The sequence below is a fragment of the Balearica regulorum genome, chromosome 3 (genome assembly GCF_011004875.1).
Source record: "Balearica regulorum gibbericeps isolate bBalReg1 chromosome 3, bBalReg1.pri, whole genome shotgun sequence".
Lineage (NCBI taxonomy): Eukaryota > Metazoa > Chordata > Aves > Gruiformes > Gruidae > Balearica > Balearica regulorum.
This window is the reverse complement of record NC_046186.1, coordinates 28,074,194-28,099,849: the sequence shown is the minus strand read 5'-3', so window position 1 is coordinate 28,099,849 and position 25,656 is coordinate 28,074,194. Positions and strand designations below refer to the sequence as shown.

At 40.4% G+C, this 25,656-nt stretch overlaps 1 protein-coding gene across 3 annotated transcripts; it reads right to left on the bottom strand.

Moving 5' to 3' along the window:
* Positions 1–784: 784 nt before the first annotated feature.
* BEND6 (BEN domain containing 6) lies at positions 785–25,577 on the bottom strand. 3 transcript variants are annotated; one of them, XM_075747407.1, is made up of 10 exons: positions 25,441–25,577; positions 22,923–23,089; positions 12,568–12,796; positions 12,309–12,454; positions 11,730–11,828; positions 11,177–11,354; positions 9,466–9,683; positions 7,219–7,411; positions 5,265–5,403; positions 785–2,790 (listed from the first exon to the last, which is right to left on the bottom strand). In XM_075747407.1, the coding sequence occupies exons 3-10, from the start codon at positions 12,761–12,763 to the stop codon at positions 2,523–2,525; spliced, it is 1,437 nt and encodes a 478-aa protein (XP_075603522.1). In that variant the 5' UTR covers positions 12,764–12,796; positions 22,923–23,089; positions 25,441–25,577; the 3' UTR covers positions 785–2,522. The 3 variants fall into 3 exon arrangements, with proteins under 3 accessions (XP_075603522.1, XP_075603523.1, XP_075603524.1); XM_075747408.1 differs by lacking the exon at positions 25,441–25,577 and adding an exon at positions 25,305–25,431; XM_075747409.1 differs by lacking the exon at positions 12,568–12,796 and having other exon boundaries at positions 25,441–25,571.
* Positions 25,578–25,656: the final 79 nt, after the last annotated feature.

Here is a 25,656-nt window from a genome sequence, read left to right as displayed (position 1 = left end):
GAAGCAGCATTAGACTGCTCCGGTCTCCCTTTCTGATACTTCTGAAGTTTCTAATCTGTGATTATCTAGTCTTCAGTTGTGTGTTCTCAGTTTGTCAGGGTCATTTTGGAAAACCAGTTGTATCTTCTTCCTTTTGGGTCATACTACAAGGAGCATGGCTTTTCTGTTAACTCTGCAGTTGTGTAAAAGCTATTTATCTTCTTTTTTCTGGTGGGATAACACTAGTCCTATATTTTAGGAGAGAGGAACAATCCTTTGCAGCTTGCTCCCTCCTTACCCTTTGGCAAAACATTAAGATGTCTCCTTCTGTGTTGCTCTTTTTGTCCAGAACACCCATCTTTCTTCCTAGCCCGTGCCTGGGAATAGGCCCATCATCCTACCACAAAAATCCTCCTTTACTCCTTGTGGTGAGCCTTTGACAACTTACCTGGTCAGCAGAATAGAAGAGCGTGTACTACAGTGTGATCTTCAGTGCTGCGACAGGGAGGGCCACCACTCATGTTTGGCTCCATGTACCTGCCCAAGTGCTACTACACCTCCCAAATAGCAGAACAGCAGCAGCTGGGCAATATCAGCTGTGACAACTTTAACGTTAGAGAGCCCTTGTAAGCTAGACCAACTCCTTCCCCAGCTAAAGATTATGAGCTTTATAGAAGCTGGCTTCAGAACAGTTATTTTAAAAAAGGAAAAAAAAGTGAGCGAGAAAAAACTCAAACACCTCATGTTAGACATGGATGTAAGAAAAGGCCCAGAAAACAGTAAGGACAAGAAAGTAGAACTAAGACATAGTAATGTTTCATTTTATTTTATAGAAAGTTGCTTCAAAAATATGATTAACTATATACATTCTTATATGCTGTACATACAGTGCATATACAAAATATACATAATAGCAAACATCCTTCTGTTGCATTTTGTGGATGGTAGTTAATAACATGAGATAGGACTTAGATCATATTTCATACTTGCTTTCATCCTGATCTTATCTATAAGGAATTGATAGACATGAGAGATTAAAAAGGCTAGCAGATCACTTAATTCATACCCCAGCCCCACAAAAGTCTTCTTCACAGTGCATTTTGTTAGTGCATTGTTCTAGTACAGTTATGTTTGCAGCACTTTCTTTTAGAGGTATTTGGCTGCTAACCTTATCTTCAGGGTGTTTTTCTGGCATTCACCCTAATACTATTTCTAATTTATTTCTATAGCTCAGATCTTCTGAGTTACAGAAATCTTCCTCAAGTCAAGCTAGGTTTCTTCAACTTTATGTTAGGTTTTTTTTCTTCATCTTGACTCCTTAGTTGTTTGTTTGCCACATACGAAATAGGTTTAACTATTAGTACTCTCTGATCTGGGAGAAGTACACTCAAGCACGAATGCTATAATCCAGGTGTTCTTTCCTTCCCATGCTACCGGCACACTGTAAACCTGGCATCAGTGAGGAAAAAAATGTAGCTTCCCTCCTCCTCCTCCTCAGGCAATTAGAGGGTGTGTGACTGCCAGCTGCTCCCAGGGGCAAGTGGCAAGTGGTGTTAGATTTCAAGAGGAACTGCCCAGTTACTGGGATTTTTCTAGTCCCAGTCCCATGAGGAATGCTCTGTCTGCCTACTTGCTCTCCCAGCAAGAGGTAGCATACCAAAATTGGAACACAGGGAGTAGAGGGTGGCAATTCTGCCTTGTACTACTTGCTTCCAAAAGACAGTCCTCCATTTCCCGACCAGAGGGATCAGGCACCCTGATGTTCAGGGAAGAAGGGAGAGCAAGAGCTGCCAAACCAGCAGGATACCAGCAGCAGTAGGCCTGTGAGAGAAGGCGTGGCCTCCACAACCTAAGAGACTATCCTGGAGGACCCCTGAGCTAAGAGGGAACATGGCTTCTTTCATTGCCTTTCCAGCTTTCAGAGGTTAAAAATGAGCTGCTGCTTTCTTGCAGACATCTTGAGAGCTCCAGTTTCATTGCCCCAAGAATGTTTTCTTCTTTCCAAGTTAACAGCATCCTTCGCTATCTATTTTATTCCTTCTCTGCTCATGTGGCTCTGTGCTGGTCATAATCTTAATTTTACTAGGAAATTTTTCTATTCTCTTTTCCTATCTCTATATCTTTTTTGTATTAATATGCAATAGCTTTCTCTGATCGGTAAAGTGGTTTTCCATCAGCTATCAAGGTGAAAGCAAGGGGATTAAGGTTCCTTTTATACATTCTTTTGGTATTACTTTAAATCATGTTTTTTTCTAGCTAAGGGGGACTCTTCTTATATTCTTCAGAATGAGTTTATATTTTTTTAATTACTGTGTAACATGCATATATTTAATAATATCTTAAAGCCAAAGATATTAATATGCCTTCGTTTTTTTCTATGCTGTGGGATTTTAATTTGTTTGAGAAAATAGTTCTCAGGCTTCTATTCTGCTTGAAGTATCTCTGTCCACTGTTTCTAGGCCGATTTAGATATTACTTCTTTTTTATTTTATACTACTCCTTAATCTCCATTAAGAATTTGAACCGGTATGAAATACCTTATATTACTCTTTGTCTGAATTCCTGAGATCCTGTGTGCAACCCTGGTTGGGAGAGGGCGCTGGTGAGCTTCTGGTGAGATGAGACTGCACCTTAGAAGAAGTGGGTTTGAAGCACTCCTGCTGACCTTGTGTGGTGGGAGGTGGAGGAGACAGACAGCTGTTGCTTTGCCGAATTTGTGCATTAGCAGCTGTTGAATCATCATCCTGCTGGTCTTGTGTGCTGGGAGGAACAGCAGAAGAGATGATGCCCTGAGGAGCAGCTGTTGAACCACTGTTGAGACAATTTATGACTGAGCTTGAGATACTCACATTAAATGTGCAATTACTACTGTTCTTAGTTTCTGAGCAGCAGAGTTTGTTTATTAGCTAGTTAACTAGTTTTCTTCATTGACACATTCCCCTTCTCCTTGTTTCACCTCAGCCATATGGATCTGAGATGGTCACTTGTCTGTCTGGTTGGATTTGACTCCAAATTCCTTCTCTTGAATTGTAATCACGTTCTGAGGAAAGGCAGAGGAGGTGGGCAAGGAAGGAGGAGCAGCAAGGGAGGAGATCAAAACTGCAGTATCATCAGTTTTAAAAGTTAGTAACTTTTGTGTAAGTTAGTTGTTACTAAAGGTACTGCACAATAGCATTTTCTCTTGGCCCTTCTGTACTTCATTGCTGGAAGGTGAACTGAAGGAGGAACTGTCAAATTATCAGCACTTTTAAATTCTTCTCATTTTCTTACAGAGAAAACTTGTGTCATCTGAGTTAAAGGAATGGCCACCATTATCTTGATTACTTACAAAGTGCTTAAATGCTTTTATAGTGAGGAAATTCTGAACAGATGTAAAATGAATCTATTGTAAATGCATTCTAATAAGCATCCATTCAAGACAAGCTATGCAGGTAATATCTGCATTGGTTTCAGTGGATGTTGGACTGGATTTTACATAAGCACTTATCAATACCAGACATAAAAACATATTTATCAAGTTTAAACTGAAAGGTCTATAGGGAGTATTAAAAAACAACCCAGAATTGTTATAGTGCTAGCTCAAGATCCTCCTGTCAAGGCTTCAGGAATACTGTGTCTGTACATGAGAAGACTCAGGAATTAGCAAAATTTATGGATTTATCTGATGAAGATAAAGATATAAATATAAAGTAGTTAAGATTTAATACTTTCAAAGAAGACAGAGTCTATATTTCTGTGCTTTTTTTTTAACCACCTGTGTCAAGGACAAGGAAAAATACTACAGTGAATCAATGCACACTGTATATTACAAATACAGAGGACCTTTGTTTTATGAAGCTTTCTCATCTCTAGGAGAAAAGCATTAACATAGTAAACTGTATTTTAGCCAGGCTAATGCATTTGTTTATTGTTTCCACATGGGAAAACCTGTGTATGTGGATTCTTCCAGTAGATGTTATCTGAGTATTTCTCAAGTAGTAATTCATAGACCACTGGTGGTCCATGGAGTACTTCCAGGTGGCTTAGAGAGGAATTTTAGCAGCAAAGCACTGCCACTTTTCAAACAATTGTGTTGTAACATAGTCAAGTATCTTGGGGTGGTTTCGTTCATTGTTTTTTTTGTTGTTGTTATGAAGTGTCTTACAGTTGCAAATATACATTTTAAAATGTGCACAAGATAACTGAACTAGAAAGAAGTAAAATATTATTTCAGTATGGAAAGTCACAGTAAGGACAAATCTGTTCTCCCTGTCTCCCTGATTTTAATCTCTTCTCCTGTTCCTGAGGAGAGGCTGAGGGAGCTGGGCCTGTCTAGCCTCAAGAAGGCTCAAGGGGATTTTATCTATGTGGATTAATATCTGATGGGAGGGTGCAAAGAAGATGGAGCCTCTTCTCAGTGGCGCCCAGTGGCAGGACCAGAGGTAGTGGGCACAAACTGAAACAGTGAAGGTTCCCTCTGAACACCACGAAACACCTTTACGCTGTGAGGGTGATGGAGCACTGGAACAGGTTGCCCAGGGAGGTTGTGGAGATGCTCAGCCCAACTGTGCATGGCTCTGAGCATGTCTAGGTGACCCTGCTTTCAGCAGTGGGGGTTGCACTAGCCAATCTACAGAGGTCCCTCCCAACTTCAACTATTCCATGATATGTACGTTTGGTATATAAGGAAACAGTACTATGCAGATAGTTGACTTGACTGACAATAGGGACGAGTTCAGCACTTTTAGACTTAGTCTTGTTCACAAGGTAAGAATGCCCATAATAAGCAAGATGTTATTTAATAATTCCTCTCCCCCAATAATTTAGATTCTTCTGGCAGTAAAAGAATGCTAATTTAGCTCTCCTACAGTACTTCTATCAGTAGGTACAAAAGAGGTGTGATTTTCCTTATCTTTACTTGTGGGTTATTTGAGGTGCAACAGGTGACGTGAAAATGGAATTGACTGGTCTCTGGAGAGCCTACAGAAAATAATAATAAAAGTAAATAATGCCAAATCTAAACCAGACGTACTGATCAGGGTAACTCCATGTGTTTACTTCTGTATCCTCTTCCTGTAATTTAATAGCCTTGTGCAGCTTTGTCTAGAATGAGCAACTTTTTTTGTGCTGTAAAGTTGGACTGCTTCTGTATTACAAGGTTATGAAAATATTTACTTACTTGTCAATGCATCTATGAACATTTATCTTCATGGTAATTTTAGGACTGCTTTTAGATTTTGTTACCACATGGTAATATATGGAATTACATATTGCAGGCTACATTTTTATTTTTTTCTAAGACTTACCAAAAGCTATGCTTCTGAAAAGCACCTGAGTTAAGATCTTTGCTTAAAATTGGCTTCTTGGTGCAATTGTTCAGTTTTTGTCCCATCATTCGCCTAATTAAAGCATCATCCGTGTTTGGAAACAACTGTTTTGTGATTCCTGCAAAATAAAGACATGATATATATGAGGCCTCCAAATCAGTGAAACAACTCGTTTCTAGCACCTTGAAATTTCCAGCTACTTCATCAGCTTCAGCTCTAGTTACTTTGCTTCTTCACAGTACTTCATAGATTTTGCACGCGCCAGCTCTTGCTTTTTTCTGTGCCTTCTCTTGGCAAACTCAGAGGGAACTCCAGGGCCACAAAGGGCTTCCTGTAGTGAGTGATTTGTGTTTGCTCATCCTCTCTCCCTTTGTTCTGCTCTTGATCACAGAGTCCTATTCCTATCCTCGTCAGTCCTCATGCCTCTGAATCTTACAGATTTTGTTCAATAATTTTCATTTGCAGGTGATGTCTCCTTACCTAAAAATTTCCCTTCTGTTTTGCCTGGCTAACTTTTTTGAATGCAAAAAACAAAACAGAACTCAACATCAGGAATGCAACTCCTGCTCTCCTCTATCATCTTCCCTTCCCCTGTTTTTTTTTTCTTCCCCTCTTTCATTTCATTTTGAAGTTTCATAGTTTCCATCTTCTTTAAATCTGATCTACTAACTCCTGTTCTACAGTCCTAGAACTCCCAGGCTTCCCTCTTATTTTAGTTCTTCTCTTGTATAATGTTGAAACTTTTCTATTTGAATTCAGGAATGTTGTCATTTCCCTTAAACTTCTTTAACTTCTCTATAGGTTCCCCTTGGTCACTGAATTCTCTACAGTCTGCTGTATTCAGTGTCCTGATTATCTTTGCTTCCCTTTTCAGTTTTGCCTAGACCCTTCCCCAGAATCCACCTTTGAAAAGTCACTGGTAGCTCTTAGAATCATAGAATCATTGAGGTTGGGAAAAACCATTTAGATCATCGAGTCCAACTGTTCTTGTCATCCCATGAAATCTTTTAATTTTTCTCATACATCATTCTGAAATTGTCTCATCTTACTGCCTCTATATTTTCACCACCTTACACGCTCTTTTTCTCTCTCTTGACTTTGGGCCTTTTTCTTTAGTTAGTCTCTTAAGGAAAAGAGGTTTCTGCAACTGATAACTTTTGAAACTGCTGGCCAGCTTCAAGAAAACTGGACCAAGGTACAGGGACTGGAGCTAAGCTGGGAAGGGAACTGAGAGAACTGGGGAAGTCCAAGAGAATGGCAATGGGTAAGGGATTCTAATACAGGAATTTAGGTTATGTTGTTCAAGTATTAAGCTATAGGTGTGAAACCAATAGAAATCAGGCTTTGTGTGCTCACAAAATACTGTTTTCTTTAAAGCTGCTACTTCCATCTTGTATGGATTGATTCTCTTTCCTATGCACCAAACATTCTTTGCCTTAAACCTCAGCATAAAACAAATTTTGTTTGCTTCTCTGATCACTATTCCTGTCTTCTATACTTATTGTCTCATTTTGCCTCCAGCATTATTTAAAATGTCAGCATTCATAACATTCACTAACTTCAGAATATACCAGACATTATTTTAAATTTGATCCAAGTGTGTCCTCTCTTTGCCTTTCCTTATCTGTTATTGTCATGCTCCAAATTTGACTGTCACAGATTAACCTTTCAAAGGCTAAAAAAAATTATAATATCACTGTGCTAAGTAACCACTTAAGTAAAACCCACAAAATTCACACAACAGAAATACTACTACTTAGCATTTCACTAACAGTATTTGTAACAGCTGAGTTAAAAAAGTATGTAGCTGAAGAAGGAAATAGGAAACAGCACATCACCCGAGCAGACCAGCTGTTTAGCATTACAGCCCCTCCCTCAGAGAAGGCCCGCTGTCAAGTCAGTGCCACATTGAATAATGTGAACAAGTCATCACCTATGATCTCCTGAACTTCATTCTGATTCATAGCTGGTTTTGCTGCTTTATCCTTTGAAGAGGAGGACTTTGCACCTGTCAGGCTGTGTGTAGCCATGTATTCGTGTGTATAAAGTGCTTGCATCAAGTCATTTATAAACTTCTGAGGTTTGCTCTTGTTACAAAGTGCAATCTGCCACTTTTCAATCTTGAACTGGAAAACAAAATCAGTCATAGGCATAACTATTGCAGTTCTCTAGAAAAATATAGAATTACCTCTGAATTTTTTTTTTTTTTTACATTTTCTTTTTTTAAACCACAAATCTCTACAAACTGTGTGCTTGAGATCAACGCTAAACTTGCATACTACTCAACGTTTGCAACTGTACATGCAGGTTGATTTTTTTTCAGAAGCAAGTCTGGGGCAGACTAAAGACCCCATTCATCCTAGCAACCACTTCACCAAGCGATCCTTATAACTCACTAGTGGAGACAGGACATGTTCAGACATATCTAAATCCTTCTGCTTGCACTCCATGCAGGCTGGCTGTGGTCCAGTTCTGGCGTGGATTCTGTACAGCCTTGGGAGCATGGCATCGTGCACATTCCTGTCTCCAAGCAGACATGCCCTAAGAACCGTGACATCTAATCCTGGGCTTTGAGAGTGACTTTGACACAAGCAGTTGTACAGCCTAAGTAGTTGAACTCTCCTAGTGGGCAATTTTGAGCTACCTCTATTAAGTAAGGCTAGGCTGCTTAGAAAATTAGCAGCAGAAAATTATTTCTTTGGAGATGCTAGGTCAAATTTTATGTATTGCAATATTCAGTAAAAAACATCACTGAAATGATGATTGATAATTCGTAATAGATTTCTTTGTTTTTTAGGAAGCCATGACAACACACAAGAATGATTTCCACCAACTGACATGACTCAATGCATAAGAATGTTTACATAAATTGTGAATGCAGAAGCTAGAATTATTCTTTTGGTTATGTCTTTATAGAATCATAGAATCATAGAATGGTTTGGGTTGGAAGGAACCTCAAAGATCATCTAGTTCCAACCCCCCTGCCATGGGCAGGGACACCCTCCACTAGACCAGGTTGCCCAAAGCCCCATCCAACCTGGCCTTGAACATTTCCAGGGATGGGGCATCCACAGCCTCTCTGGGCAACCTGTTCCTGTGCCTCAGCACCCTCACAGTAAAGAATTTCTTTCTAACATCTAATCTAAATCGACCCTCCTTCACCTTAAACCTATTACCCCTTGTCCTGTCACTACACTCCCTCATAAACAGTCCCTCACCATCTTTCCTGTAGGCCCCTTCAGGTCCCAGTAAGCTGCAATTAGATCTCCCTGGAGCCTTCTCTTCTCCAGGCTGAACAATCCCAACTCTCTCAGCCTGTCCTCATAGGAGAGGTGCTCCAGCCTTCTGATCAGCTTCATGGCCCTCCTCTGGACTCGCTCCAACAGCTCCATGTCTCTCCTGTACTGGGGCCCCCAGAGCTGGATGCAGTACTCCAGGTGGGGTCTCACAAGAGCAGAGTAGAGGGGCAGGATCACCTCCCTCGACCTGCTGGTCATGCCTCTCTTGATGCAGCCCAGGACACAGTTGGCTTTCTGGGCTGCAAGCGCACACTGCCGGCTCATGTTGAGCTTCTCATCAATCAATACCCCCAAGTCCTTCTCCTCAGGGCTGCTCTCAATCCATTCCTCGCCCAGCCTATAGCTGTGCTTGGGACAGCCTCTGTGCCTGAGATTTGTCAATTATGCTCAGTTATAATTACAGAGAACAGGGGAACATCTTTACTCAGTATCTATATATGTATGTATTTCTACTGGACTGCTGGCCCGTGTCTGGAACAGGAGCAGAAACGTACCATTCTCCATTTACTTATTAACAGTTTAAACAGACTGCTGGTATTTTTCTTAATTATCTCTGAAACACACCATTCCTCTTTGGCATCCAAAACATTGGGCTGGAAGTTATCCCTGGGTCTCAGTATTTTCTTCATGCATCTACATTCTGCCCTTAGTCTAGTCACAGATGTGGAAAGCCACCGACATCAAAGCGAGTTTGAGAGTGTACCAGCACACTGAATTAAGTCTAGTGTTTCTCATGGAAAGAGCTTTCTGCACAAAAGGAGCTCATTAGTCCCATCATGATTTTTACTGATGCTTATTTTTTATATTTGTTATAGTATAACAGTAAAGTTTGTACTATATAAAGTTTTAACTTTTATGCCTGAAATTGCCTTTTAACTGACCTGTTTTTCGGTCTGTTGCTCTTCATCTTCCACATTCAAAGTTATTGGTGAACTGGAGTTACTATGCATAGCTGCATATGAATCTGCTAACGGATTGTTAGATGCTTTCCAAACAGCATGTGAATGCAGACTGGACGCAGATGATGTCACTCCCCCTTTGAGCAGTGCTTCAGCCATCCCTACCAGTTCTTCAAAATGGGTGACTGCTTGTGGCAACACTGAAATCAAATGGAAAATGAGGGGAAAAATAGTAATTGAAACTTTCAGACTCTAATTACATAAGCATGTATATTTTTGCAATTAGATTCCTGTCATAATGCCAAAGAGTCAAAGTAGTCAGCAAAGATGCTTTGACATACTGTTTTCCTATTCTCTCAAATGCTTTTCTGCCATTCTGCTGTCCCCACCCATTAAGAACTGGCCTCTGTTTCTAGAACAGGATAGATCAGTTCTCTGCAAGGCTAAGAGGAACCAGTAGTTTATGCCTATCGCAGCACTAAGCAGGCTATTTATCTTTTTTTCTTTTTGCTATCTCAAAATATCTACAAGTCTGTAAGGCTATTGAATATGGGCTAAGTAATGTTATGTCTGATTTTTTTGTTTTTGTTTCAAAGAAGTTACATAGACTGCATAGACTTTTTTCCCCTCTTTTTTAATCTATAAAGAATATCTTTTAAATAACGTTTTTTCCAAGTAATACTTATTTTCAAATATAAACTTTTATTGAGTCCATTAAGAAGAATCAATTCAGAGCAAAAAGGATACAAGCGATGAAGGATCAGCAAGATACAGAATCACTAAATTACAGAAAATACTGTAAATGACTAATACACATGATTAAGATGCAAGGCAAATGGACCTAAATGTTTAAAAAAATTTGTCAGACATTAACAAAATGTTTAAAAATAATATTCAAAAAGGTGGAGACGAATGAGTCAAACTAAGATGAATAACATAAGGAAGGGAATCAGGTGGACAATGAAACTGATAAGCACTTGCAAAATCATATGAAAACTAAAAAAAAAAAAAAAAAAAGAGATACTAGGCTGCCTAGGGATGGTGTGATGTAGCTGGCAAGGGAAGGAGCAAATCCTCTTTAAACCTTATTCATTCACTAACGTTTTGAAATTTTGGATTCAATCTTCGCTGCCCCAGAGTAAGGGTCAGGGACAAGTAAGAGGGGGTTCAGAGGTTATGACTAAATGATGACGGATTCTTTTATAAAACAACGAAAGGGTTCACCTCTGGGAAAGGACTAAATTTGTTGCATCTGGAACTAACTCAGATTATCAATAATGAGGAATTACCAAAGTAATTAGAAATTAAATCATTCCAGAATAAACAGAATCTCAGTAGATCACAAAAGACTGGTAATAAATAAGGTTAGTTGGACTGGTGAGTGGAGTGTTTGAGCTTAGCCGATGATTATACACAGCATACAGAAAGGTTCTCTTGGGAACAACTGAAAGGATTTAGACAGATTTTTCCATTTCTAACTCTATGATTGCATGGCCTCCGTGTACGACAATTTTTTTCTAAGTGCTGCTGGAATTAAATGTTGCCATGTATCAAAGACTTTGATGCTAATGGTAGGCCTTGATCGTGTCAGGTGCTTGAGCATCTGCAATTCCCATCCAAATAACCTCTTATAAATCAAGCTTTTCATGACCTTCAGGCTTTCCTCTTCATCAAAATACTTCCCCGACTTTACCTTGAAGCATCACCAGGGACTGCCTTAGGCGGCAGTTTTCTTTCATGGTGTCTGTCAGCTTCCTCTTGAGACTTTTTATTTTGGCACACAGTTCTACCTTGGATAGTTGAAATAAAGGCTCTTCATCATCACTGCTACTTTCACTGTACAGAAAGTTGCTTCCTGAATATGGTTCTCTCTGAAAAAAACCCAAACCTTGCTATCTAGAGCAACAACAACAACATAAAATTAAAGCATTAAATCTAACATTAAAAGGTCTGGCTATATCAGAATATTCTCTTTGTACAGAGAATATAAACAGACTTGGTGCATTTTAATAATAGCTGTTACTGAACATAGATATTACCATTCCTATTAAAATTCAAAATGAAATGTCAGGGTAACACATAACTGTTAGGTACTTCTCTCTCTGTTCCCCATTCACCAATTTTCTAATGTCGTGTCTTTTAGAATCATTAACTTCACTAAAACAAAAGTCTTATGCCCCCTAGACAAATACATTTCAGTTTGCTTTTGCTTGATACATTGAAATTGCTGAAGATGAGATGTTTACCTGTTTGTTGATTAAAGATGTTTCAAGTTGACTCAGGATGTTGGCAGGAGCAGATGCCTGTAATGATTTCTTTCTTTTTATATGCTTCATCATCTTCCCCTGTAAACAGGAGCATAATAGTGCTTTTGCATTCATATAGAGCCTTTAATTACAGTATCTGCTTGTATATAATAAACTTTTATTCACTGTGCACTTGACATTTGTGGTTAGTATTTTTGAAAAGCAGGTTTGTAACTTTTTGTTAAGATTTATGTTTTCTTTCCCCACATTTTGTCACTGCAGATCTACCTGGTCCCGTCCCCTTCTTAGGCAGTGGTGAGATTTGTGTTGTGGTAGAAAATGTAATGGAGCTACAGAGCATCCAAGTCTTGAATAACACTTCTCTCTTTAAATAGCAAAGGACAAAATCTATTGGCCTAACTAATTACTCTGACAGGTTATTGTGCTGAGGTACCATGGGAAGACTGCCTGTATTGCTATACATATTTTGTGTATTATATTGTGAAGAATCAATAGTTACAGTCTATTTCATTCTATTACGGGCCTGTCAATATCAGGCACATAAAGACAGAAACTCACCTGTTCTTTATCCAGGTCACTGTCTTCACTTTCTGAGAATATCATTTCTATCCTCTTCCTCTTGCCTTTTCCAAGGACTTGTATTTTTGTAATTTCATCCGCTCGTAGTATCTTTTGCATCATTTCCACCAGCTCTTGGGGGTCATCTGAAGTGATGGAAAAAAAAAAAAAAAGGCAAAAGCACAGAAAAATCAGGTAGCAATACCATACAACTAGATTAAAATTTCATATCAGATGAATGCTCTGGAACTGCACTCACCACTCATGTACACAACTTTCACCAGGTGCTTTTCTGTCTTTCTTTCTGCCACAGGCCAGTTTACTAGAACATGCTCATTTGGTTTCAGAAGTCTTTCTAGTTCATTATCATCATTGGGAAGGTCCTGTATCCACGAAGTCTCTCCAATTTGCAGTGAATTATCATTTACAAAATCAAACAGTGTGAATTTTTTCATCCTTAAGTGGTTTTCTTGTCACACAGACACTGCCTGCAGGATGTCACAGGAAAAATTGCTGTTACTGTGTCATGCCACAGGAATGCCACAAGAATGCTTTAAAAAGCCCTGAACAGCCCTCTTATTCCTGGACATCGATAATTACCTTGTATGAAAATATCCTGGATAAGGAAGTGAAAACTAGCCAAGTGCTGTGTTACATCTCCCCTGAAAGACAGGAGATGGTCTGTTCAATACGTGTACATGAGACAGGTGCCTCCAAAACTATGCACAGACAATAGCTTTCAATCACAGAGCCTTGCTTCCATATTACTGCTGTGCCTGAATCTATCTCCTGCCCGGGATCTCCATTACTACTACATTTGCCCCAACAAAAGTTTTCAGTCCAGCCTCTGACTAAAAAATACAGATGTGATAATATTCCCTAGAACGAAGGAAGGTTCTAGCTCTACATGCTCTTACGAAGGATGTATGACTTCCAGGGCAGTATTAATCATCTCATGGGCAGCAAGATGTACAAGTGCAGCCACGAAAAACCAACCCAGAACAACCCAGGACAACTGACTGGATAAGGTAAGACACATTCTGGCAGCGGAAAACTTGACGTACAAAAGAAATGACAGGCTGAGGGCTGGAAGAGAGCTGGGCTGCTTCATGAAGAATAACAGCAACAAGAAGAACCCGGACCCAAATATACAGCTAAATCATTTGCTTACATAAAACAATATTTTTAAACCAAAGGACCATTTCTGGAATTTTTAAGGCACTGGATTTCTACATTGCGAGAAGGGAACAAGTCATACATTGTGCTTTATTTTTCTAATTAAGCTGATATGCCTTACATGAAAGTATGAAATGTAATGTACATTATTAAACTCTACTGGAAATGCAATCAGTTAATTTAAGTGCTTCCATGATACTCTGAGAAGATATTTTCTACTTTAAAATTATTAAATCAGATAAAACCAATAAATAGAAAATCTGATTTTCTCAAACCTTGGTCTTCTTTCCAACAAACATACAGTTTGGCCTGTCAGTTCATAAAAGTGAAGTAATTTTACAGAGCTGCAAACTCATAAAATCCCAGACGTGACAGTGTGATTTGGGATCTACTTGGCCTCAATCAGTCGGAAGCAAATCTAGTGCCTCATGCAGAAGCTGTCAAAAAGGTAACTCAGAGCTAGGAAAGGAGAATTACACAGGGCTATTATGTCAAAGTGAGAAAATCTGGCTGCAGTGCTCTCAGAAGCAATGCCAATTTATTTGCAGAAGCCCAGCTCACCACTCTTCACCCTGTCTGTGCTATGCCTCAAAAGAGCTGGCTTTTCACACAGGGGTGAACTCGCTAATTTGCGAAAGACAGCTGCGCTCTTGTCAACATGTTTACTGATACAATGAGGCAAGCGGCATAAGAAATCGCCATTAAAGAGTATTAAATCATGCTTTTATGCAGAATGCGTTGAGCATGATAGCAGTACGATTGTTAAACATTGCTCTACTGAAGAAAAAAGACTGCGTTTGCAAGAATTCACATTAATTTTCCTTAAAGAGAGTTAGAAAGACCAGGAAACATCCATCCCATGTAGATTCTGGAGAGGAAGCAGCCTGAATGTCTGTGCATAGCATGAATCACCGGAGGCCTCATTCTGCCACCGATCCACACCGAGTGGATCCTCACACTGCAGAAAGGGATCATTCAAATAAATACACGTACAGACAAAGCAGAACCCAAAGGAAGAAAAGTTTCAGCATTGACCTCACTAGGGATACGTGAAATCCAAAAGGAAAGGGCATGTTTGTCCAAACAATTTAAAACAGCCCGTGCACGCAACCACGTTGACCATCAGTATTTTTCCATCTTTTTCAAACTGCTTTTGCATCTATACCCCAAGTCAGCTTAACATTTCTCATCTGGCACAAAGATGTTAACTTCTACATCTGATGAACCCAGCACAGCAATCCCCATCACCCAGTTCTTCGATTCTCAAATGAAGTCCTTTGAGCTTTCCCCTCCTTGGCCCTTGGCAGTTGTGAGCCGCTTCATTACCCTCCTAAAAGTCCACATAAGGTCAACAGAATTGCAGCAGAACTGCCAGTGTGCTAAGATTAACAGCTGATTGACTGACTTCTGTATTTTTTTTAATGTTTCCCCGTAGTCCTCTAACAGTCTGTGTGTTGTCTCTCATTTTGTATTGAAACAAATATTCTCTGAGCCACAGGACGTGCTTGTGGTCTGCACTTATACAGGGTTAGCAACCCAGCCTGGGATTTCCAGGGACGCGCTGAATACACAGGCTCCTCACAGCATGGAGGGTAGGTGATGACTCCCCATGGCACTGGGGCTGTTCGTATATATATTGTGCTGCCCGAGCGTATCGGCAGCAAGTCCAACAGCTTTTGGAAGGTATCATCAGCCTTGTGTACGTGTTATACAGCTTAATGACGTCGACAGACACATGGACTTTTGCATGTTTGGAGCCCGCAACAGCAGCCTGGTGCCACTGGTAGGCTCTGTGAAGTGCATGGCCACCAAAATCCCTCACACAATCTTTACATCAGACAAGCACGAAAATTCATCCCGTCACTCAAAGCTAGGGACGATTTTTACCATGGTCATGGCAGGACTCACAGCTCAGCAATTTGTCTACATTATCTATAAAGCTCTTTGGAGCTGTCAAGATTCTTGCCTGTGGTGGGAGGGTGTACTAGTAAACAGCTAAACTGATTTCACCAAGAATCTTAACAGCTGCCAAGTTAAAATATAAGCTAGATAGGATGCTGAGAGAAATAAGGAATGAATTTCCCAAATTGTCATGGGAGGAGGGATAGGGTTGATCCAGTCTGGAGTCCAAGAACCTGCTGGCAGCTTTCTGAGACTTGCACTCGGTCCTGTTGCTCCTGCTGCTTTTGAAGGGACCAAGGCAGGCAAGCAGTTGTGGGGCAGCAACAGAGGCTGGCCAGGTCCCTTCTCCTCTGCTGCAGCTCTGCTGGGCATCAACTCAGTGGCTTGCATTACACATAAAATAATGAAACTATTACATTGCCAAATAAAAGGAATGGAGTGCAATAGTTGATTGTTAGTACTTTTCTGTTATGGAGCTATGGCTTCAGCTCCCCCAACAGACATTAATCAAACTACGTCTTTTCACAGAATTTATTGTGACAATCCATGGGCCCCGGGGATAATACCTAACTGTCTGCTGGCATCATCTCTAGCCAGTGATGAAAGGGAATGGAAAGGTAGAACAAAATGTCTTTAATGAAGAAAAGGAACAGTAAAATACTTCACTTACTGGAATAGAAGTCCTGCAGTGTTTTCTCACCCTGTTCTCCCACGGGAGTCAATGTGAACCTTGTCTGAATAAGGACTGCGGCAGATGCCTCCCTCTAAGCTATTTTCTTTGCCAAAACAGATCAAAGGCAAAATATACTGTATCATCAGGAAAAAAAAAATCTTGGGGGATGGGATTAATCTTACCAAACTTTTACTGCCTTAAAAGTGAGAGGTTGTCTAGCCGTGTTTGGCTCAGTCACTGCAGAAAGAGAGGTGATTCATCTCACCCTAAGACATGTATTTAAAAGACAGCAGATGACTCACTGTCTGGGAGAGCCTATTTCCCTCTACTGACTACTCAGTGACTATACAGGCATAGGTATGCGTCCTTATAGAAGCTGGCTTGGTCCAACCCATCCTATATTAGCTTTTTTGAAGCTGTAGGATAGATTCCCGTAACCTTGGCTATAGGGAGCCAAGAGGATGGAGTATGAAGTCTGTTAAAGTGTATCTGGCTCTCTGTTTTAAATCCTTCTTACACAGTTCTGCAAGTCATCAAGTAAGATTTCTCACACTGAGTGCTTTGTTCAGGGGTTTAATCGGAAGATATATAACCGTTCACAGACATTACCCTGTGTGCAGCTACTAACCACAGAGACAGAATTACATGACCTTTGAAAGCCACTTATGTTTTGCAAGTTACTTAATTCTGCTATATTCTCCATTTGAAAACACTAACTACTTACTTGAGAAGTACTCAAATACAAATTTATGATTGATCACTGTTCTAAGACACAAATCTGTCTCCACTTTTTCTAAAAGCGGGTGATTTGTAGAAGGGAAAAAATAAAAGGAAGGAGCCATTTAATTTTAAAGCTCTGCAGAGGAAACATTAATTGGACTCAATTTTTACAAACATGTTAACACCTCACATTCTGCACAGATGCTACAAATTTGCACACAGCATATTGTTACTAAGCAACCCAAAAAGCCAGAACAAAAAAACCCTAACCAAAACCAAAAAACCACAAGTCATTTAAAGACATATCTCACACTTTGACTGATATAGTCTGTTCCATTCAGCTGGAGAGCTGGCAGATGGCATGCTGAGATCATTATTTCTCTTTCCTTTCAGTAAATGCAGTGTAAAGTATTACAAATTTACAACACAAGATTGTAGGCCCACTCAATGGGTCTGATTCCGCTGCAGCTTAAAATAGGGCTTTGCCACTGATTTGAGCAAAACAAGAAACTGTACCATAACCATGCAACACAGATCCGTAAGAAAGCACTAATATTTTATATTGTCTGGCCTCTAAGTTCAGCCTTCGATAATCCCAGTTTTCCTTGGAAAAAACCCTCACCTTTACTGAGCTAGAAATTCATCTATCTATCTCACTCAAACTATTTATTTTCAATTCAAGATAATGAGTGCCAGTCACAGATTTGGTTTGTGTTATTTTGACTATGGCATTTCACATCGAACTTATCAGGACATTAAATACAATGTTGGTGTAAAACTCTTGGGCCACACCGAAGTCTCAAAATTCCCAGTTCTCTGTAACAAATTTATGATGGAAAACATGACCCTATTTAAATACGTTACATACCTTGTTGTGGGTTCTAATCTTATTCCCCTGAAACCAGTGTAAGATTTACTAATGATTTCAGTGGAATTAGGCACTGCTGCAAGAATGCAGAAGTGCTGTTACTGCTCAAAAGAGGTACAGTGTGAATCTTTAGTCATTTTATGGGAAAACATGACTTAAAAGCACAAATCTGCGTCTCTCAGCTGAGAATTACAGAGTACAGATTTTCCAGAATCATCGGTATCGCTGTGTTCCAAATTCAGCTAGAAATCTGGGAGAGCACCTATCAGAACGCTACTGCAACTTTCAAGACTATAAATGCACAGAAATAATCCCACTTGTCTTCCACAGGAAGGATAAAACTACATGATTTTTATTACTGATATCCAACAGCTCACTTCCCGACTATAGATGGCTATCCTGGTGTGACTAGCTACGAAATAATCTCAGATACTTTTCTCAGAAGTGATGCTATTCATGGTAAAGCAACATCTTCAGCCCTTAAGGACGCAGATGATCTCATTGACTTCAAAGCCTCAGCAGCATTTAGAATCCACAGGATTATACGCAGAATTTGGCCGATACCTTGTCCCACACGCTAAAATTGATTTAAATGGCCCAAGGAATTCATGAAGCCATTATTATGTTTCACAGTAGTGCCCTCCATGCTGTGAGTTTTAGCAACCTAGAAGATCTATAAAATAACCTTAATACCTAAATATGCCAAAGCCCCTTGTAGGACTGTGGCTTAAATCAAAACTTTGAAGAAGTTTATTGGAAAAGCTCTCTGATTTTTGGATCAAATCATTGATTTAATTTTTAATACTGAGTGATAGGAAAAGATGAATAATGAATTTATTAAGCAGGTATATTTAGTGTGTCTTGAAGGACTAAACTTTTGTTCTAACTAATAATTTGTTCAACTAACAGTGAAACATGGCAATCATTTTAATAAATTTCAAGACAGCAACCTGGCATCATTATTGGGCTTTCAGGACAGGATGTAGTTCTAGATTAAGATGCTTACATTAAGGTGTCAGTGGTGCACTAGGTATCTAAGTTATCGCTGTAATCACTGGAGATCTAAGGATCAATTTGGCTTCCTAAATATAGGTGTCTAATGCCAGCGTCCTCTGCTATTCTGCTTGGCCTTCAGCTGCTACGTCAGCATTGCAAATCTCCCATGGGTCTTTTTATCACAACTGCCATCCCTCTGGAGTTGTCTCAGCCTTGAGCGCCTCCAACAGTCCTAAGAGTCAAGCCCCTATTGAACACAATTAAAGCTCCCTGGAGAGCAATTCAGCTTATTTCAAATGCTCTAGGGCCAATTCAGCTGCCTAAAAATAAATGCATGGTGTAATCTTAGATACCATAAATTATTACGCCTGGCCTCCAACTGCCTCTTCTGATGGGCACATATCTCACATAGGGCCTAGACCCTCTTCCAGGCTCATGAGGGTGGTTCCTAACTCCAGGCATCTCCAATGACACTAAACACGTAAATTTAGGGAAGTGAATTGTTCTCTAGGCCCCAATAATTCAGCTGAGTTTAAACAGGAGCTTAGATACCTCACATGCCTATAAACCACATACATTTATTTATCTGCGTTTTAATCTTCCACACAGTGAAAGATCCACATAAAGATAACAAGATGCCAAATAACAAGATGCAGGAAGTTATCTTAATTCTACGTCATAGATTAGTATCTTTATTAAATAGCTATTTCGCAGCTGACAGATGGAAAACTAATACCTACTGTCACTTGCTTGTTCGCAAATGCCGTGCACAACAAAATGTATTAATATACAGACCAACAGAAATCATTTTATTTATTGAACTGAATGAGATACCTAAGCTACAGGAATTTGAATAGTCTCATGATAGCTCTTTCCATGCAGGTTAATATATTCAAACTCTTAGAAGCAGTAAGTAGCTTGGGAGAAGAAACAAGTCAGCATGGCTCTGTAGAGTCTAACACTTGGCCGCACTCATTCTGGCTTGGGTAATTCAACACATCTTAACAGCTCTCAAATTATGAAGGTTAAAGACCACTGATGTATTCACTTATTTTTTCTAAAGATGTTTATGGGAAGCCAGAATCATTAGGTAAAGTTTGACCATGAGCAAACTTGTTCTGAGGTGAAAAAACTGTGCACTTGCTCTAAGTAACTCAAATACCCTTTTCCAAGAAGGCTGAAAAAATATTAGACATACTTTCCATATGCAACTAATGTACATTCAAACTGGACTTGTTCAAACAAGCCCACTGGCAATCTGGTGTGAGAGTTTATAGGAGGAGGCTTCTTACTCTTTTTATAAGGTGGCATAAGCTGTCTTCTATCTTTCGATAAGCTGTGCTGCCCCAAAGCATTGCTATCAGTGCCATTCTCTCTTCAACTCTAAGAGCATAGACGTGAAATAGCTGTTGGGAAATTCCAGGCTTGAGCTCTGGTCAGTATTTAATAATCTAGCGGCATCTTAACTATCTCTACTCATATGTCTTTACTGGCTGTCATAGGTGAGTGATGACAGATTAGAAGTCATGCCTGGTTAATACTCAAAGTGCCTGCTCTTTTACTCCAAAGCTCTTCCTCAATTGCTCTGGTTTTGCAGCAGGTTGGTAGGAGGGAATGAACTTGATGATCTCTGGTTAAAAAAAAATCTGCATTACTATTAAAGGTCATGAGCTAGAACAAGAGACGTATACATTGTCTTCTTACTCCAGGGAATATTACTGCAACGAAGAGTAGTTCTGCATGCATTTGGGAAAATTGATAGAAAGGCATCTTCCCTGCAAGGATAACAACCTCAAACCATATTAGAGCTATCTTCCCCCCACTGTCCCTTCTAAAATTAAATGTCTTTTTAGTGTATGCACTTCAACCTAACTTTATAAATTAATATAAGAGATGAAAGGCCAGTGTCATATACTGGTCTGAAACAATCCTTAAGCAACTTCTAATTATATACATAAAATACTAATGAAGTACAATTTCCTCTGGGATGCAAGGCCACATTCAGATTGACAACTGCTATGTTAAACACTGCCAAAAACAAATACAGAGCAAATTTTAACCAAGGACAAAGGGGCATATCACTGCTTTAATAAAAAAAAAAAAAAAAAAAAAAGTGCCGTAGGAGCTTTAGCAGTGTATTTCCATCTAGGCTGAAGATCAGCCCCTCTGTCTGCAAAGTCAATTTATGCCCACAGAATTCCTGCCAGCATTTTTCCAGCAACACTGTAAGCCATGAGTGCACAACTGCATGGCTCATACTCCATTCAATTTACATTCAGTCTAATAAACAGAGGGAATCAAAACGTGCAAGTTGTGTGAGTTGATAAACCTGCAAAATAAGGACAATTACCTCTCCGCATATAAAGCAGGCAGGAATTTGGTTTTATGTGGTCACCTAAGACACTTGCAGATGATAAAATGTTCCAGTCGTAGAGGGGTCTAGTCTGCAGCACTGGAATCACAGAGTTTGGTCTTGGGTAAATCAAACAACCTTTACAGTTTAGGTTCTTTTTTCAAAGGATCTGAAATAATAATGCATGTTTACCTAATTTCAAGGATATTGTGAGAATTAACTAATGCTGGTGTGCCTTCCAAACTTAAAAAACACTGTATGGAGCAAACAATTTAACAGGTTTTGCAGAACAAAGATTTGCAATAGCTTTGCTGAATTTAGAACATATAATTTCACATAACAGATTTTTTTTTTAACTGTAATGCCTATACCAAGCTGGAAATCACATTCTTCAACTAAAAGAATAATATTTTATAAGGTTTAATCATCTACCAGAAACTCCCACAACATCTTCTTATACATCATGCTTAAACTGCTAGAAAGCACACTGAGGACAGCATGTAACCCGTGAAGTAGAATATTGAGGGGGAAAGAAAATTATTTAATTGAATGAACTTGATAATACTCAGATACTATGATATATTCTGTATTTACTTTGCTTGCTTCTTTGGTTTTTACTGTATTTACTTTGGTTCCTCTTTGATTAGAAAAAACCCAAATATTTTGTTAAGAAATATTAGATGATTAGAAAACTCTTCTAACCAGTTAAGTAGTCATTTAAGCAGAATATTTTACTTAATTATAATTAATTAGTAGAAACACAGTCCTTGAAGCATACCTCCATACCAGTGAAAGGAAATGATCTTACCCTTTCACTTACTCAGCAACTCTTCTGAAATTGTATCACGTATCATCTCCTATTCTTACGTCCGCATCACCAGATCTAGAATGTGACCTTTTTCTTTCGGCTCACTGATACAGGGAGTCTTATAATTGCAAAATTATAAGGCCTGAATCTGTAGGAGCAGAGACCTGCCTTCACAGAGTGGTGGAGCGCCCTTGAGTTCCACAGCTCACATTGGGGAAGGGTGGTAGATCTCTGCAGACGTGGTTTCTCCACTCAAAGTACCATTGTATTTTCTTTTTACATTTTGTTTTCTCCTTTCAGCCTAACCCATGGTACTCAGCTAAGATTTTTAGTTTCTTTTAAAAAATGTTGCTGAACCTCACATAAATTACCAAGGATTATGCAAACAGATTGTACTGCAATTCTGCAAACAGGGCAAGAGTAAGGGAAGAAAGTATCTCTGCCTTCAGCCTTGCTGGGCAAGACTGCTAAGTCAGAACAGGTTATCATGAGAGACTGGCTGAAAGAATATTTTAGGTCAACACTGACTTGCCTCCCTGTGGGAGGGCTGCTGCTGCTACAACACATTCCCTGCTCAACTCTTCCATTAAACTGCAGAAGTCTGACATAATTTCCGTGCTGTTCCCCTCCTTCACACAACTTGGGAAAACAGGTAGAGAACTGCATTCAAGAGTGACTGCAACAAGAGAAACATCCTCCCCTCCTGTCCTGTCCCTTTCCACTGCAAATGTTTGCTGGTCGCCTCTTTTCTGTGGAGTCTCTGAAGCAGAACTTTCCTTTTTCATCCCTCTGCCCGAGTACCTATCACTACCTCCTACCTCAGCGTTGCTTTAGCAAAAGGCTGCTCTCACTGCTCTGTTTCTCTGTAATCCCCATCAAAACAAGCATATACAGGACGCTGCCTCCCACCTTCTCATATCTCCACAAAAGCATGGCCACATCACGTGTACTCTGAAACGGCAGCAGTACTGCTTATTTATTTCAGGGTCGAGGGCTGCCTTCTTAGCTTATAAAATCCTTTTGGACTTGCTTCAGCCTCTCAAAAACTTAAATCTCTTTTCTGACCTGCCTCGCCATTCCATATACTCTTGCCACCGTTAGTCTCAAGACTTCGTTACCTTCTTTTGCTTCCTCTTCTCTGAAATAGCTTCACCTCCAGGATTCTCCTTCTGAGGTCAAATCTCAGCTGAGAGCCAACAGTTTTGTTTTAACCTTCCCTCTTCATTCCTTTTCTCTTCTCTGTTTAGCATCCTTAAGATTTATGAAAAGTTCCCTGAAAAACATTCTGTAAAGAAGCTTATATTAAAAATGCTACACACATAAAACTTCTTTTAATTTCTCTTTATCGCTATTTGGGGAGGGGCAGGAATCTACCTATATATAATTTGCTTATTTTTAATGTGAAATAACTTCAGCAACTTAAACTTTATTCACCATGGAAGTAATATTTTAACCACACTACCAAACCCCGCAGTATTTAACAAACACAGAGCAGTAATGAGTACAAAGAAAGCCATAGGAACAGTTTGATATACATGTGAGACAGTTGACTCAGAAGCCTGGAGCAGTAGCTCTCTGAAAAATCATGCATGTCAGCATTTCCTGTACTAAACTGTACTCTCTTTTGCATTTGAAACAAAAAATTAAGCAGTTGTCATGAAATTTATTATATCATTTTGGCAAAGTATTACCTTCAAGACACCACTGAGCTCGAAGTCTTAGAACTTAAAGGCTATAAGCTATAAACTTAAGCTATAAACCTTAAATTAACAAGCTAACATTCAAGATTTGTCCGTCAAATGGTTTCTATGCACTGCTACCCAAGAGCAACATGAAAATAACTGTTCCCCCTCAGTTCTCTGCACTTTACCGCGCAGTCACTGCTGTGCTACGTTTCCTCCACCGTCCCATTCTGAAGCAATAAATCAGTGCAGGGTGAAAGGCATTGAAAAGTTTCCTGCTCCTGCAATATACTGCAGTGAATCACTGCAGCAGGGCAGCGTGTTGCCAGGGGGGGATCACGCTGATTTGCTTCACATTACAGTGAGGTAACATGAACTGTTTGAATAATCTCCAGGTAATCTGCATTAAAACCATTTTACTGCAGTGTACTGCGGTGTTAGGAAAGATTTCAATATTGCATCACATGATGCAACACAACCTTATAGCATTTGTCAGTTCCTAGGCAGTGAGGGAAAGCTTTAAATCAAAGACTGCAATGTAGCAACTTTCCATTTTACAAAGTAATACGACAGACTAGTTTGGCTCACTATCTTGGCATATATTACGAAATGATACAAAATTCCTGAGATAAAGTATTATAGACCTAAAAGTCAACATTTTTTTTCTTTCTTTATTTAGCCCCCCAACCCGATATCAAGAGAATCTTTCAATGAAAATGGATTTCCCTAACCTTAAGGTACAGTGAAGTGTTACAATGTTATTAGTTCAGTGATAAAGGAATTTTAGTATTCCAGAGATCATTTTTCCTGATGTTATTTAAGTTACCGCTGATGTTTCCCTCTCTGTCCTTCCAGCTTGCATATTTTGTAGTTTAATTTACATTTGCACATATACTTTTCTATATAGTTTTATGGCAATCATGTAAGGCAGCAACATCTCAATGTTATTCCAATATTTACCGAGATTTTCATTATTTCTAGCAAGTTTTGGAAATGTTCCTCTCATTTACACGCTCACATCAAAGATGCATGAAAAAGAGCATGAATTTCATCACAAATTAACCCTAACTTTTCCCTCAGTAGCATAGGCAAGCACAATGTTGCAAAATATTACCTGGCTATATTTGCAGCATGCGATTTTTTTTGTGCGTAGTAGTACGAGGGAGTTTAAAACTGCATTTTCAAAGACCTCTGAAGCAGTCTTTGAAAGTATGGAGTATCAGCAAAGCGAGAGCTGCAGAGGTAGCAATGGTGACAAACTCTTGTTATTATCCGCATTAGCAACCCGCACATGTCTGGATTTTTTTATGGTATATGCGATGCATGGGCTCGGGCAAGGGGGTAGATGAAAGGCACAGATGACATTTGCTGCAGCACGTTGCAGTTTCCTGCAGTACGAGGGTATTTAGGGGGTACTGCTCTGTAACAGCCTTCGCTGCAGCGAGCCCCTGCGCCGGCCAACTTCTCCGCGGCTTTCACGTAGGAAACGTCTTGGCGAGCGAGCAAATGACACGCCGCCCGGTATCGCAGCACCACACGCGGTGTGCGCCTTAACGCGTAAGGCAGATGAAAGCTGGTGAGGTGCCGGCTCTCCCGCAGTCAGCTGCCCGCTAAATCCCAGCACCGCAAACACGGATCAGCACGATACGGGGACCCTAATCACCTTCTCAGGACGTATCTCATTAACATTTCCCAATCCCTTTCCCCTGCGGCAGCTTTGCCACGAAGCCAGCCGCGATCAGTGCCCCGGGTCCAGGGTCCCCCTGCCCGGGAGACCGCTACAGACAGCCCCCCCCCCCTCCCCCGCCGCGCACGGACCTGCATGGGCGATCGCCGCCGCGACCCCGCGCCACACCGGTCGTTGCCCTCCGGTGCGGCGGGAGCAGGGCAGCCCCTCTCCCCCCGGGGGTCCCCGGCCCGCGCGGGGAGGCCGCTCCCCCCCCCCCCCCGGTACCTCGCAGCAGCCATTTTCCGCCTCTCTCTACAGCAGCTCCAGCGCGTGATGTCACCGGCCGCCCCGGCCAAGTCCCAGCGGCGGCGGGCTGGGCTGCGCTGCGCCGTGTGCCTTCCTTCCTCCCCTCCTTCCTCCCCCCGGCGGCACCCCCCCCCCCTCCTCCTCCTCCTCCTCCTCCTCCTCCTCCTCCTCCTCCTCCCGGTGCCCCGCCCCGCC